The 17045-nt window shown below is 45.9% G+C and overlaps 1 protein-coding gene across 4 annotated transcripts in view; it reads right to left on the bottom strand.

The window, feature by feature from the left end:
• The window catches only part of THAP4 (THAP domain containing 4), an 87842-nt gene that overhangs the window by 64040 nt on the left and 6757 nt on the right, over positions 1-17045 (bottom strand). For 3 of the 4 annotated variants that reach the window (XM_034780905.1, XM_034780906.1, XM_034780904.1), the window contains exon 2: positions 14748-15907. In XM_034780905.1, the coding sequence (XP_034636796.1) occupies positions 14748-15907 (1160 nt within the window). Of the gene's footprint in view, positions 1-9317; positions 9512-14747; positions 15908-17045 lie in introns of those variants that run through there. The other variant, XM_034780907.1, reaches the window with a different exon arrangement.

Below are 17045 nucleotides of genomic sequence, written 5' to 3' on the forward strand. Positions count from 1 at the left end.
GATGGCTGTATTTACCTGTGAGTCTTCCTGTATATGTGTGTGCTGGCAAGTGAGTAATGAAGTCTTGCAGTGACATGTGATCATGTCACCTGAACTGGAATCCATCTTTAACCTGGTGCTTTTCCAGTGAGGGGGGGTGGAAACCCAGAGAGACAAAGAGTTCCCGCCTTATGCAAAAGATATATAAAGGGGGGAAGAGAAGAGGGAAGGAGAGAAGCCATCATGAAAAATCCTCTAGCTATCACCTGAGCTGCAACAAGAGCTGCACCAGGGGAAAGAATTGTGCCCAGGCCTGGAAGGTGTCCAGTCTGAGAAAAACTTACTGAAGCATCTCTGAGGGTGAGATTATCTGTATTCAGTTTGATTAGGCATAGATTTGCGCATTTTATTTTATTTTGCTTGGTGACTTACTTTGTTCTGTCTGTTACTACTTTGAACCACTTAAATCCTGCTGTCTGTATTTAATAAAATCACTTTCTATTTAGTAATTCACTCAGAGTATGTATTAATACCTGGGGGAGCAAACAACTGTGCATATCTCTCTATCAGTGTTATAGAGGGCGAACAATTTATGAGTTTGCCCTGCATAAGCTTTATGCAGGGTAAAACGGATTTATCTGGGTTTAGACCCCATTGGGAGTTGGGCATCTGAGTGCTAAAGACAAGCACGCTACTGCGAGCTGTTTTCAGGTAAACTTGCAGCTTTGGGACAAGTGATTCAGACCCTGGGTCTGTGTCTGGAGCCAGACGGGAGTGTCTGGCTCAGCAAGACAGGGTGCTGGAGTCCTGAGCTGGCAGGGAAAACAGAAGCAGGGGTAGTCTTTGCACATCGGGTGGCAGCTCCCAAGGGGGTTTCTGTGATCCAACCCGTCACACATGCGTGCTGCAGACTGACCATAGAACACAACCTAAATTTGAAGCTATCCTCCTCTGTTGAAATGACAAGGGAATTCACTGTGATGTTAGTTTAGCTACTATTGACCTTCTCCATACTGCTCCCCCAGTGTAGGTATACTTCCCCCCTTGCATATTTTCATCTTCTCCCAGTGTTATTGCCTCTCTTTCCATGCACACTGCTTCTACCCTTCCCTACACACTGTTCCAGCATCCCCTACTTCTCCCCCTCCATGGTGTCCTCTCCTCATGCATGCATCTCCATTGATCAACTCCAGTATTCCTAACCTGGTTGTTCACCAGATAGACAATTTCTGCTCCTTCCCACTTTGGGAAGCCATGAGGTCCGCAACACTCCTAACCCAATCACCAAATCCACTCCCTATTGACAGACAGGCTATGCCAAGATCTCCTGGTTTCCATTTCCCCTCCCAAATTAAACAAACAAGATGCTTTATCACCTCACCGCTCAAAATTCACAGACAAACTGTCATCTGATCTTTCCCATTCAAAGACAGGCCTTGATGTCAAATTCCCACCTATACCAAAAACAAGCTTAATAGTGAGTAACTCCTTTCGTTTTGCTATAGGAGCCAGTGCTGAGGCAGAGATACAATCCCTGTCCTTCTGACTGGTTTCTACTACTCTGTGACTAGTTATTCTCCTTTCCTGCCTCTGCAATGTTGTTTTATAGAACTATCAAACTCCATCCCCATTTTTAAACATTCACAAGATTTGTATTTTTTTCTGAATGAAGATCGCATAACCAGGGTCAGCATGTGCTACAGCATACCATATCAAAATCCTGCAAGAAGACTTTCTGACGTCTGCAGCCTGCTAGTATTAATTCTCTGGCAGCACAGAATATAGAAAAAATGTTAAAATTACATATTTTGGAACTCCCCAACATCCTAAGGCAGAGGTGGGCAAACTTTTTGGCCTGAGGGCCACATCTGGGAATAGAAATTGTATGGCAGGCCATGAATGCTCACAAAATTGGGGTTGGGGTGTGAGAGGGGGTGAGGGCTCTGGTTGGGGGTGCGGGCTCCAGGGTGGGGCCAGAAATGAGGAGTTCAGGGTGCAGGAGGGGGCTCCAGGCTGGGGGAGGATGCAGGGGCGGGGAGTAAGGGCTCCGGCTGGGGGTGCGGGCTCTGGGGTGGGGCTGGGGATGAGAGGTTTGGGGTGCAGGAGGGTGCTCTGAGCTGAGATCGAGGGGTTTGGAGGGTGGGAGGCGGACAGGACTGGGCCAGGGGGTTGGGGCGCGTGGGGAGGCTGAGGGGTGCAGGCTCCAGGCGGCGCTTTCCTCAAGTGGCTCCCGGAAGCAGTGACATGTCCCTTCTCCGGCTCCTATGCGGACGTGCGGCCAGGCAGCTCTGCACGCTGCCCCATCCACAGGCACCCCTCCTGCAGCTCTTGCAGTTCCCAGCCAATGGGAGCTGCAGGGGCAGCGCTTGGGGCGGGAGCAGTGTGCAGAGCAGAACCCCCTGGCTGCCCCTACATGTAGGAGCCTGAAGGGGGGGTCATGCGCTGCTTCTGGGAGCCACAAGGAGTGGTTCCAGACCCTGCTCCCCAGGGGGAACTCGAGGGATGGTTTAAAACGGCTGGCTGGCCAGATTAAAATGGCTGACAGGCTGGATTCGCTCCACGGGCCGTAGTTTGCCCACCCCTGTCCTAAGGAAACTGTGCATTTATAAAGTGATATAAGCTTTCTTTCAGGTCTTCCTTAATTAACATAGTACAAGCTACGGAATTCAGAGGTTTTGCTGCAAGCTTAGAATCATAGAATATCAGGGTTGGAAGGGACCTCAGGAGGTCATCTAGTCCAACCCCCTGCTCAGAGCAGGGCCAATCCCCAGACAGATTTTTGCCCCAGATCCCTAACTGGCCCCCTCAAGGATTAAACTCACAACCCTGGGTTTAGCAGGCCAATGCTCAAACCACTGAGCTATCCCTCCTCCGAAACTGTACTATTTCTATTTTAATTCATATTATATAGTCTATTATGACAAAGTGTGTGATCTCACCAAGAGAAAGAGGAGAAACAATACAAACAGGACAAAAAAGGGATGGAAGAAACAGCAGCATCTTTTCGCTTCCTCTCCCCATCTCTTTTTAATTTGGGTGTGATGTGGGAAAATGGCACCTCCTTTTCTCTCCCATGGCCAAAAGAGTGATTCCTTGGGTGGAATTCTGTTCTGGTGGCTAACACAGCAGTAGAGCCAGTTCCAATCAAATACTGTGGTGATAGCCGCAATATAAAAACCTAGACAGTTTAACTAGGGGAAGGAGGACAGGATTATTCATCTGAAGAAAACTGATGATACTCTGTGTGTGTGTATTTTAAATCTCAAAACCATCAACCTGTGCACAAAATTAACCTATATGGCCTTGGCTACACATGCGAGTTACAGCACAATAAAGCCTCCCCCAACGCTGTAACTCACTCCCCGTCCACACTGGCATGGCACTTACAGCGCTGTATCTCCGTGGCTGTAGTGCTGCATGTACTCCACCTCCCCAAGGCCTTGGCTACACTTGTGAAGCGTGAGTGTAGTCGCGCCGTCTCGCAGCGCTGCAAGTACTCCACCTCTCTGAGGGGAATAGCTTGCAGCGCTGCGAGTGAGCGTGCAGCGCTGCAGGTGCTGATTACACTGGCGCTTTACAGCACTGCACTCACTGCGCTCGGCGGGGGGGTGCGTTTTCACACCCCTGAGCGCAGCAAGTTGCAGCGCTGTACAGCGCCAGTGTAGCCAAGGCCCAAGAGGAATATCGTGTATTGTGCCGCTGCTGCAGCGCTGCAGCACCAGTGTGGCCGCTCAATGCGCTGTGACTGACCTCCAGAAGTATTCGGCAGTATCCCACAATGCCTGTTCCAGCCACTCTGGTCATCAGTTCAAACTCTACTGCCCTGACCTCAGGTAACCAAGCATGTGACCCGCCCTTAAAATTCCCCTGGAATTTTAAAAATCTCCTTCCTGTTTGCTCAGCCAGGCGTGGCATGGAGTGGAGTGCTATCAGCGAATCTTTCCAGGTGACCATGCCTCCACGTGCCAAGCGAGCCCCAGCATGGAGCAATGGCGAGTTGCTGGACCTCATCAGTGTTTGGGGGGAGGAAGCTGTCCAGTCCCAGCTGCGCTCCAGCTGTAGGAATTATACCTTCGGGAAGGTATCAAAGGACATGATGGAAAGGGGCCATGACCGGGATGCCCTGCAGTGCAGGATTAAAGTGAAGGAGCTGCGGAGTGCCTACTGCAAAGCCCACGATGCAAACGGCCGCTCGGGTGCTCCCCCTGCGACCTGCCAATTCTACAAAGAGCTGGATGTGATACTTGGGGTTAACCCCACCTCCACTCCGAGCACCACCATGGACACTTCAGAGCCGGGGTGGGAGGAGAAGGAGGAGGAGGAAAACGGGAGTGAGGGTGGTGGGGCGGATGGAGACACCCTGGAATCCCTGGAGGCATGGAGCCAGGAGGAAGGTAGCCAGTCGCAGCGGCCGGTACTTGCAGAAGAGAAGGTTCCCGGTAAGCGGCTTTTTTTCCGGGAAGGAATTTTTTTGGTGCGGGCTCTTTGGGAGAGGAGGGTTAGGCATGCATGCCTAGATGTGGAATAGTGCATTGATGTGGTTTATCACATCGCGGTAATCGACCTCGGTAATCTCTTCGAATGTCTCATCCAGAACGTGTGCAATGCGCTTGCGCAGATTTATCGGGAGAGCCACTGTGGTCCTTGTCCCAGCCAGGCTAACGTGTCCGCGCCACTGTGCCGCGAGGGGCGGGGGGACCATTGCAGCACACAGGCAAGCTGCATATGGGCCAGGGCGGCAGCCGCATTGCAGTAGAAAACCCTCCCTTGCTTCCCAGGTCACCCTCAGCAGCGAGATATCATCCAGGACAAACTCCTGTGGAAAATGTTGGGACACTGTTCAGTGTAGGTGCCCCCTGCAGCTGTTGGCTCTCCCCAAGGCACAGAAACCCAGAGGACAGTACAGCCCTAAAACAATCAGTCCCCCTTACTCACCATTTTGAGGCTCCCATGGGTTATGTGTGCTCTGTTTGGGACGGGAAAATTATGCTATTGTGTAGACCCTGTGTGTGCCCTCCTTAAGTGCGGGGAAAATCATTACTCTGTTTGCTATAAACAATGCTGCCTCTGTTAAATGTTGCATTTTTCCTATACAGCTGCAACAACCTTGAGACCTCAGCCGTCCCTTTTATCGCCTGCTCAGAGACTGCAAAGACTCAGGAAGAGACCGCAAAAAATCAAAGAAGACATGCTGCAAGAAGTGATGCGGCAATCTATTAAAGAGAATGAAAAAGCACAGAACTGGCGGGAGAGAGAAAGCAGGATCCGCCAGGAAAACGCAGCACACTGGCGGCAAAGCACGGAGCACCGGCAGCAAAGCACGGATCGGATCATAAGCATTCTGGAGCGCCAAGCAGACGCTATCCAGGAGCTCGTAGCCATGCAGAAGGAGCAGTATCGCAAAGGCAAATGCCCCCCACCCCACAGCCCTTGTCCCAAAACTCTTTCCCTTGTGCCCCACTGTTACCTCCAACCCACTTTCCCCAACTTCCGGGTTCTTCACGCCACCAGCTGCCTCCAACACCAGTATCTTCACCATCCAGCCCTGAAAATCACAACCCTTACCCTCTGCACTCAACCCCCATCACCATGCAGTATAGCTATCCTGAAGTGCAGCACTCACTGCACAGCACATCAGACAGGACATACTTGAATCTGTGATTGTACCGTTCCCCATTCCACCCCCTTGCCCTTTCTGATTCCCACGCAGTTGTGTTTCTTTTCAATAAATAAATTTTATTTTCAATAAATGGATTTTTTGGCTTTGAAAACATTCTTTATTATTGCATAAAGTAAAAGGTTCCTTAGCCCAGGAAATAAACAGGCACTGCAAGTCTGCTTAGCAAACACTGATTCCTAAAGACTGGAACTACTGCACTCCAGTGCAGGGCACCAGATATCACTGCTGGTTTTCAGCCTCAAATTGCTCCCTCAAGGCATCCCTAATCCTTGCAGCCCCACGCTGGGCCCCTGTAATAGCCCTGCTCTCTGGCTGTGCAAATTCAGCCTCCAGGTGTTCAACCTCGGAGGTACATGCCTGAGTGAAGCTTACACCCTTCCCTTCACAAATATTATGGAGGGTACAGCACACGGATATAACCGCGGGGATGCTGTGTTCGGCCAAGTCCAGCTTCCCATACAGAGATCGCCGGCGGCCCTTTAAACGGCCAAAGGCACACTCCACAGTCATTCGGCACCGGCTCAGCCTGTAGTTGAACCGTTCCTTGCTGCTGTCAAGGCTCCCTGTGTAGGGTTTCATGAGCCACGGCATTAACGAGAAAGCAGGATCTCCAAGGATCACAATGGGCATTTCAACTTCCCCTACTGTGATCTTCCACTCTGGGGAAAAAGTCCTGGCCTGCAGCTTCCTGAACAGCCAAGTGTTCTGAAAGATGTGTACATCATGCATCTTTCCTGGCCAGCCTGTGTTAATGTCAATGAAATGCCCACGGTGATCCACAAGCGCCTGGAGAACCATAGAGAAATACCCCTTCCGATTAACGTACTCGGATCCTAGGTGGGGTGGTGCCAGAATAGGAATGTGCGTCCTATCTATCGCCCCTCCACAATTAGGGAAACCCATTTGTGCAAAGCCATCCACTATGTCCTGCACGTTACCCAGAGTCACGGTTCTTCTGAGTAGGATGCGATTAATGGCCTTGCAAACTTGCATCAACACGATTCCAACGGTCGACTTTCCCACTCCAAACTGGTTTGCGACCGACCGGTAGCTGTCTGGAGTTGCCAGCTTCCAGATTGCAATAGCCACCCACTTCTCCACTGGCAGGGCAGCTCTCAATCTCGTGTGCTCGCGCCACAGGGTGGGGGCGAGCTTCTCACACAGTCCCATGAAAGTGGCTTTTCTCATCCGAAAGTTCTGCAGTCACTGCTCGTCATCCCAGACTTCCATGACGATGTGATCCCACCACTCAGTGCTTGTTTCCCGAGCCCAAAAGTGGCGTTACACGGTGCTGAGCATGTCCGTGAATGCCACAAGCAATTTTGTGTCGTACGCATTACGCAGCTTGATAGAATCGTCGGACTCCTCACTCTCGCTGTCAATTTGGATCTTAAGGAATAGTTCGACAGTGACGTGCTGGCGAGACTCGTCAGCATACGCCTCAGCAGTTCGGGCTCCATTTCCCGCAGACAGATCACGCTACACAGAAACCGTTGAAAGATGGCGCCAAAGGTGGACGGAAACAAAGGGATTTCTGGGATGCGAAGCGATGCATCACGGGGCATTGGGACAGGACCCAGAATCCCCCGCACCCACGCCCCCTTCCCACAATCCACAGCGCCAGAATGGGAAGAGGTGCTCTGTGGGATAGCTGCCCATAATGCACTGCTCCCAATGGTCCTGCAATTGCTGCAAATGTGGCCACGACAGTGCGCTGGGCAGCTGTCAATGTGGACAGACTGCAGCGCTTTCCCTACTCAGCTGTAGGAAGACAGGTTTAACTCACAACGCTGTACAGCTGCAAGTGTAGCCAAGGCCTATGTTAACACATTCTTATCACTGACACCCTTGTCCTCCTTCTCCCATCCCTCTTAATGTTTGTCACACCCACTTGTTCTATTTATCTTAGGGCTGGTCTACACAGGGAAATTGACCAAAGTAACTATTGCAGAATAGCTCCCCATGTGGATGCTTTATTCCAGATTAATGAGTGCGCTTCCAAAGTGGAGTAATTGCTCAGAAATAAAAATCACTTTTATTCCAAAACAGAGTGTCCACATGGGAAGTTATTCCAGACTTGCTGTTGTGAAATAGGTTATTTCATGATAGAGATTTTGGTAAATTTCCCTGTGTAGACAAGCCCTTGGGTACTTACATGTTCCCCATCATTGTATATCTGAGCACCTCACAATCTTTAATGTATTTATCCTCACTACACCCTTTTCAGGTGGAGAACATAAGAATGGCCATACTGGGTCAGACCAAAGGTCCATCTAGCCCAGTATCCTGTCTACTGACAGTGGCCAATGCCAGGTGCCCCAGAGGGAATGAACAGAACAGATAATCATCAAGGGATCCATTCCCTGTCTCCCAGTCCCAGTTTCTGGCAAACAGAGACACCATTCCTGCCCAACCTGGCTAATAGCCATTGATGGACCTATCCTCCATGAATTTATCTAATTCTTTTTTAAACCCTGTTACAGTCTTGAACTGAACAAATTCACTGAACAAATCCCCCCTCCTAAACATTTGCTAAACTGCCCCCCTCAGCTATTAGGGTGTCTCAACACCAGCACACAGTGTGAGGGATTTTCAAATCTTTCCCTAGTTTCATACACGTTAAGGCAAGAAGAGTCCATTATGATCATCTAGTCTGTCCTGCTGCATAACATAGGCTATCAAATTTCACCCAGGAATTCCTGCATCAAGCTCATAGCTTCTGGCTGAGCTAGAGGAGATACAGTCTAGTGAAAGGAAGGGGAGGTTTCACATTGGATATAATTGTCTGATATCCCTCCCATCCAACTCCTAACACACATTCCTACATTAAAGAAGCAAGATCACAAAAAGCGATGTCCGATTTTGCTACCTCCTGAGACTATCGGGTCAGAGATAAATTAATTTTCAGCTCATTTTAGCATCAATCTGGAGCCCTGCATTCTGTTTTTTTAAATTAAATTAATTTTTAAATTAATTTAGTGCTGATGGCAGGTTTATGCCAGACAGCCTCAGAGACTGAGACCCTCCCTTTGTTCATAGAACAGGTATTGCAGAGGAATCAGCAGGGCAACATCCCGCCACTGCCCCAGCAATGTGCTACTGCCCTGATTTGGGGCAACCACTTAAAGGGATGAGAGTATTCAGCCTCCAGGATTGTTCAACTCTTAGCCTCTGACACCATCAATAAAGGCATGATTTTGCTGACTGGCTTTGTAATGCTAACCCAGTCTGGATTGGGAACACCTGCTCACTTCACACAGACCACTGAAGAGGTGTCAGATTCAACTAGTGCACAAAAATAAAAACCCCACATTTATATCCTATTAGTATTACCAATCTCAAAAGCCATCCAATTCACCCAAAATTGTTTTCATTCAAGTGCAAGAATGATGAACACCAATGTATGTATATTAGGTTTAGTAATACTTCTAAAACAAACCTAATTTTGGGGAAGTCTAAATGTTATACTGATTTTTCAAATAATTCAGGTAGCTTCAGATGTGAATCAATTTTTCCCTGGTTTTGTTTTTAATAACACAGCCTTCACAAAAGCAGACACTAGATTAAAAAGGGATTCCAGTGAAGCAAAAACCTTTGAATAATAGAATTTTAACCCTTTGACTAATAAATACAGTATTTTAGCTGCATTTAACCATACCTGTGGTTGCGGCACTGCTGGCCATATTCTCCAGGGTTATTTTTAGACTGCTCACCTTAGCTCCCTAATCTTTCCTTGTTCACCAGGAAATGTTTTGGACTTGGTTGACAAGATGGTAATATAGGAAATGATCTCATGATTAGGTGAGAATGTTATCCCAGTGTCTGCTGGGAGTTGTAGTTCAATTTAAAACAGGCTCTTACAAAATTAACCGACCTGATACACAGCAGTTGCACAATTAGCATGACCCAACCTTCAAAACAGAAAACCTGGACTGCTCTAAATATAGTCAAAGGGGGCGAGGTGTGGAAGGATTTGGTAGTTAAGAGAAGCCTTCAAGCAGGACAAGAGGATTTGGCAGTAATTGTCTCCAATCAGAGCAGGCTGTTCATAACATTCTCCCACTCTCCTGACCCTCCGCTGCTTTTCAGCAGCATTTCCCCCATGCTTTAGATCTTTATTTCTTCCCCCCAATATCTTTACTCTCCCTCCGGAGATGAATTTTGGTCCCAGCTGCCTTTTTCTAGGACTCTGGCACCTATCAAATGATTTACTGCACGCTCTGACATACAGTAAAATCTTTAACACTTCAGATCCCAGACTCTCACACTGGCACGCTCTGGGCTATGAGCAACCCCAGACTCCAATACATGGCAGAATATATGACAATTCAATAGGGAGACTCTGTGTTGGGAGCCAGTTGCAGATGGGCGTAAGGTTCATCTTGGCACCAGCAGTTTTAGGGGGGTGGCAGAGTGCCAGGGAACAGGGGAGGTCAGCCAAATGGCTTGCTGTACTGGAACCAGGGCATAAAATAATTAGCATCATCAACCTCCAAAGTCAGTCTTCCTAGTCACCTTACATACACCCCCATAGGCCATATGTTTTGAAAAGAAACATGCAAGTTTGGCTGTACATTTTCACTGGGAATATACCACATTCTGGCTGTGATGCAAACTGATAAAACTTCCGTGGTAAGGGAGACATGCCCTTCCCAATTCAGAGTTCAGACAAAACAAAGCAACGTTTCAGCCTTAACTGCTTGTTTCCCAAGCTGTCATTCATGGCCACACAGACCTGAAGAAGAACTCTGGATAGCTCAAAAACTTGTCAATTCCACCCCCAGCAGGTGTACAATAAAAGATATTACCTCATTCACCTTCTCTCTTCCAACAGTATTATTATTTAACTGATAAATTATGGAGTCTCCTTTATGTGATTCTCAGGAAATGAAAAGCACTCTCAATTTATCTTTGTGTATCAATCTACCCTTAGCACTCATACAAAATATAAACTGCCCAACTCAACAGTTGGCTGCAGTTTTATTAGGGTTTTTTTAATACACTACACCTCTACCCTGATATAACGCTGTCCTCGGGAGCCAAAAAATCTTACTGCGTTATAGGTGAAACCACGTTATATCGAACTTGCTTTGATCTGCCCGAGTGTGCAGCCCTGTCTCTCCGGAGCACTGCTTTACCGCGTTATATCCGAATTTGTGTTATAACAGGTCACGTTATATCGGGGTAGAGGTGTATATAAACAAGAAGACTGAAGCGTGAGTAGGTGGTACATGCCAATAGAATACTAAGATTAAAATAAACTCTTCTTTAAGATTTATGGACAGCGGTTAAAACTTTACTAATGTAAACTTTATGCATTAAACAATTTATAATCACTTAGAATTTGTTTGATTATCTACATATTGCTTTCTATCTTGGAAAAAATATTAGATCTGGCAATTTTCAGAACTCCTATTAAAAAGGTTTGATTCTTGTCCTCCAACATACAGCACATGTATTTCAGAAAAATGAGACATGGTGCTTACTAAATTAGGGCAAAGCATCTTTCAAAGGACCAATTTTATAAGAAACTCATTTGTAGGAGTTCCAACAAATGTGAATTTATTAAAAATATATTAAGACAAATTATGTAAACCTAAAAAATTTGTCGAGCAGTTTAAATTAAGGTAATTATTTTATATTGACACACAAAGAGTATAAAAATATGCACCAAAAGATACCAATCACGAGCCTGTTGCAGGGTTTTAGTGACTTGCACTACTAGCTATTTAAGCTTTGATTTTGTGGTTTATAGTATTGTTGGAAACCCTGGATGAAGTTACAAATTTTCAACGGACTCACTTCTACTATGTAATCCTGCAGGGACAAAAACAAAAAACACACAACCTTGACATCACTTTAGTGATATTTTTTCCACCTACATTAAAATGTGGTATTTTTCCATGGGAAAGACCTATTAAAACTGGGACCTTCTCATGGAAAAATAAGGTTGGGTGGCAACCCTAAATATAAGCAGGTAGTTTATATTATCTTAGTTGAGCTTAAAGATAGGAATTGTCACACCAGATCAGAGCAGATGTCCATTTACACCAGTATCCTGTCTCTGACACTGGCTAGTACTAGAAGCTTCAGAGGAAGAGGTAAGAAACCTCACAATGGAATACCCCTAGGGAAAGTTTTTCTTCCCAACACTGTCAGTTGGGGGCTGGCTTACGCTCTGAAGAATGAGGGTTTATATCCTTTATAATATGTATCCTTTGTAACATAATTCTGGATGTTCTCTGTATTCATCTAAAGGTCTAGAGGTCTACTCCTCTTTTGAATCCTACTAAATTCTTGGCCTAAATGATATTTTGTGACAATGAGTTCCACAAGTTAATTATTCATTATGTAAAAGTTTATCGGTTTTAAAGTTGTGACCCAATTTTATGTCTCCTTGCTCTTGTATAATAAAAAGGAATAATTAGAAAATGTTGATTTACCTTCTCCATAGCATTCATTATTTCATATATCTCTATCTTATACCCCTCCTTATTCATCTCCTCTAAACAGTCCTAGTCTTCTCACTCTCTTCTCATACAGAAGACTCTCCATATCATAAGAATGGCCACACTGGGTCAGACCAAAGGTCCATCAACCCAATATCCTGTTTTCTGATAGTGGCCAATGCCAGGTGCCCCAGAGGGAATGAATAGAACAGATAATCATCAAGTGATCCATTCCCTGTCTCCCATTCCCAGCTTCTGGCAAACAGAGGTTAGGGACACCATCCTTGCCCATCCTGGCTAATAATATAATAATATATCCTACATGAATATATCTAGTTCTTTTTTTAACCTTTTTATAGTCTTGGCCTTGACAACATCCACTGGCAAAGAGTTCCACAGGTTGACTGTGCATTGTGTGAAGAAATACGGAAGCTGTTCCTTACCCCTAATCATTTTTGTTTCTGAACCTTTTCCAATTCCAATATATCTTTTTTGAGACGGGGCAACCACATCTGCACACAGTATTCAAGATGTGGGCGTACCATGGATTTATATAGAGGCAATATGATATTTTTTGTCTTACTATCTATCCCTTTCTTAATGATGCTTCTGTTCGCTTTTTTGACTGCTGCTGCACATTCTTTGGATGTTTTCAGAGAACTATCCACAATGATTCCAAGATCTCTTTCTTGAGTGGCAACAGCTAATTTAGAGTAACTATTATCCACATTTTATGGTGAGGGAACTGAGGCGCAGGAAGACTAAGGCTATGTCTACACTATGGGTGCTACTTCTGTGGAGGTTTTCTACAGTGACAGAAGGAGCTTTTCTGTTGCTGTAGTTAATCCACCTCCCACAGCAGTGGTAGCTAGGTTGACAGAAGAATTTTTCTGTTGATCTAGCTGTGCTTATACTGGGGGTTAGGTCGGCAGAGCTATGGCTCTCAGGAGTATGAATTTTTCACACCCTGAGCACCATAGTTCTGCTGACCCAACTTTTAAGTGCAGACCAGGCCTGAGTGACTTGCCCAAGATCACACTGGAAGTCTGTGACAGCATAGCCTTAATCAGTTTAGTCACTTGTCTCTGGCTCCTGCAATTTCTGCTATAGCTTTTTGGAGATGAGCTAAATACAGCATTCCAGGTGAGAGCATGCCACTGATTTATATAACAGCATTATAATATTTTGAGTATTATGTTCTATCTTATTCTTATCCTAAGAACTCTTTGCAATGCAATTATTAAGAGGCAAGAACTAAACTACTTTTAAATCAAGATAAAAGGCTATTGGGGGCTTCTCAAACACCTAGGGTCTGTGCCAGTCCACTTACAGATTATCAGATTGTGAAAACATGGTTCAAAGAGAGTCAAATAAGATAGTGCTGGGAGGCTCGGCTTCATTGAATGCAGCCCACTGCACTCCATATAACCAGGTACTGCACAATGCGTATCTAGTGAATTGCTAATGACAGTGGCTATTAAGTCACACACAAACTCTGACTGCAGAGAACAGGTTCCTTATAGAGGCTTGTAACTTGACCCAAGCCCGACAGGACCCAACTACAAGTGTCAGGTTTGTGTTGGATATGAAAAGAACTCGACTCTTTCGGGCTTGGGACAATTTCCAGCTACGAGCGAGCTAGGCTGGCACCAGGCTGAAGGGAGAGACAGAAGGATCCCTGTCCCCAGAGCCCAGTGGAGGTGGCAGCGGCTGGTTGGAGAAGTTGGCAGTACCAGGCATTCTGGGAGAGCTGCATGGGGAGGGGCCTTTGTAATCCCGAACAGGAGGCCACAGCAGTGCCAGGATGCAGAGAGGAGGCTTGGAGTATTCCAGGCGTCCACTCTGCACTGCCTTGCAGGTCAGGGTGGGGCACCTGCACACACACGGCAACATGGCAAGAGAGAGACGATGCTGACTTGGCTGGCCTGATGCATGGGCTGGCTGGGAAGGCTCAATGCTTGCCCCCTGCCTGGGCAGAGGCGCTGGAGATGTCCAGAGCCATTGCCAGGTAGCCAAGATCCTGGAGGAGTGCTTCTAGGACTGCCACCCCAGTGCTGCAGGAAGGAGCCCTGATGGAGTATGATGTATCACGTAGTGTCTGCACCCAGCCACTGCTAGAGCCTCCCACAGGATAAGCAGAGGGTGAGGGATCCAGGGCTCCTGAGCCCAAAGTCCAGCACAACAGGGATAGGAAGCGATGGGCTGGGTGGAGACAGCATTGTCAGGTAGATGCTTGCAACACTACCCAAACCCAATGGGACCCACCTGACCACAAGTGTCAAATTTGGGTCATTATGAAACAACTCAATGAGCTAGGGTTGGGCTCAGATTTGCTGTGGTCTAGTTGGGCTTTAAAATTAGGCTCTAGCATACTTCTAGCTCCTTAAACATGACAAATAAATCCTTATGGCCTTTATGATCAGCTTCAAGTAGAAACTGAACTAGTTAAAAATGGCCGGGGAAGGGAAAGTAGAGGCTAATTGGAGTACTTTCTATTTAGAAGTAAGGCAAAATACACTACCCTAGATGAGAGATGACCGTAAAGTCTTACAAAAGAGGTGCACTTTAACTAGATAGCCTCTTACTTTAACCGAAAGAATGAATTCTGCCCCAATTACAAAGGCACTGAGGGTACTGACCACAGTCCTGGGACAGCAGACTGTTCAAGTATGGGAAACTGATCTTCTCTAGTTCATCCAGCTTCTCCTTCAGCTTCTTGACTTGACTGTCAGAGCGGCTGATTCTTTGCCTCAACAGCTTCAGCTCTCCATTCTTTTTCTCCACCTGCTCCCGTAGGCAGCATACTTCGTTTTTGCTTTGCCTAGAGGAGAAACAGTATGAATGGAGCGAGTCAATGAGCTTGCAAGCTCCTGAGGCCGAGATGATGACCTCATTGATTGACATGGGATTGGCATCTGTCTCTCCTTTCTGCCCTACCACAGCCTCTGTTGCTGGCTGAGGGGTAAGGTCTGCAGGGGATGCTGACAAACTTTGTGAAGGTTTCTGAGGGGTTGCAGTAAGTGATGAATTAGGGGAGCTTTCTGCTAAGGTCTTATTGTGCCCCATGATACTGCTGCTGCAGCTTGGTTCCACATCTCTCTTTGGCCTTTTCTTCTCAAGTTGCTCTTTGGGGAAAGATGGCTTCTCTCTGGTGTGCTTAGAGGAAAAGCTGTAAGAGTGGAGAGAGCCAATAAATTTGCAAGCCCCAGACACTGGAGGTGTGAAGTCATCAATTGATATACCACTTCTATCTGTTATCCAACTCTCAGTATGGACAGCGCTTTCAGAACAATCATCCACAGATGGCCTTTCTGGCCTTTTCTGGACTCCTGTCTTTGTGACTAAATTATCGACTAACATCCTTCTCAGAGGCCCTTCCAACTGCCCACAGACATTCTCTCCTTGCTCAGACATTGACCCAATTTCAGCTTGCAGAGTCACTTGCTCCATCTCTTTAGTTCCTTGCATTACCATAAAGTTTTGGTCAGAATATGAGGTTCTCTCAACTACCTCACAGCCTCCTTCCCTTGGTTGATCTCCATCCCTCACAGGTATTTGGCTTGCTATTTTAACTCTAGTTTTGACATAATCCTGATTGTCGTCTTTCTTCTCTGTGAGCTGAAAGATGGTTGGCACAGCCGTCGGCTTGAGTAGCCGATGCTGATCTTCCAGCCGTTTGGAGAAACTATCTTTGGTGAAATGCTCACTGCAGAGAAAGGAGTATTTGGTAGGAGTCCAGTTGTCCCTTTGAACTGCTTTTAACCACTGGATCAGACGTTTTGAGTCCTTTAGAGGGAATCTGCAAACAAGAAGCATAAAAAGAGTAAAATAAATGGATATTTCTATAATCAAAGAAGCTTAGTGTTAGCGGACCAAAATTATCTAGAAAGCAGTATAGTACTGGGTATGCCTGGTTGATGATTGATTATTGAAAGTTTCAGTGGAATGCTAAATATTCATTTTCTTGGCTGGCAGTTAAATTCCCCAGAGAGGACATAATCAGTTAGCTTTGTGCTCCCGTCTATTAAAATCAGTTAGCAAGCAACTGACCACTCCACTATGTATTTATACCAGTCAGAGACCATGACTCTACTTGTAAGTGAGGAAAGACAAGATGTGAATAATGAAACCCTCTGCCCTGAACAACAATCTAATTCATCTACAATCTTCAGGGACTGACTGGTGTTTATACTGAGTAATGAAGGGATATTAAACAAGAGATAAAACATCCTACATTCAGGCCTCAATGCCAAGAAATCATAGCATTTAGACACACTGTATTTCTTATAGTTGACACAAATGCTTGTTTTAGACTATTAACGGCACCTCTCCAGAAAAAACAAAAACATAGCCAGGGACTTCACACACAATCATTTTCAGAGAGGAATTCAGTAGTTTTTCATATCCCATGAGGGAAGAAAAATTAAAAATTAAACTAGGCATACAAGATACAGTTTGAAATGGGCTCGCAAAAGTCATCTTAATTTTGAATTTTTGCTTAGCATTACCAATGCTAAGGTTACATTTGGATCTAGGCAGATGGACCCCTGCACCTACACAGAGACCATGGGCTGAATGCAAGTACAGGCATCTGCCTGCCTCCATAGTTCCATTTGCATGTTTGCGTCTTTGGACCACATGGCCCACTATTTTAAGAGAGCGTCCGAGGTGAATGTGTTCAGGCAAGAATACCAATATTACCCAAACCAACTATGATTACTCAGCAACCTTACAAACCAAAAATTATCAGAAGAAATATCTGAAATGTCAAAAGATGGCAAAACAAATCACAAAATTCATACAATAAAGCATAATGGATATAATTATTAACAGCTCTGCATAATAAAAAAGAGACAGCTTACTGTATTTGCAGATTTTAAATAAGAGACATACAGAACAGAATCAGCATAGTTAGTATTACTATGTTAGTATTACTC

Source organism: Trachemys scripta, chromosome 9 (genome assembly GCF_013100865.1).
Source record: "Trachemys scripta elegans isolate TJP31775 chromosome 9, CAS_Tse_1.0, whole genome shotgun sequence".
In the NCBI taxonomy this organism is placed as follows: domain Eukaryota; kingdom Metazoa; phylum Chordata; order Testudines; family Emydidae; genus Trachemys; species Trachemys scripta.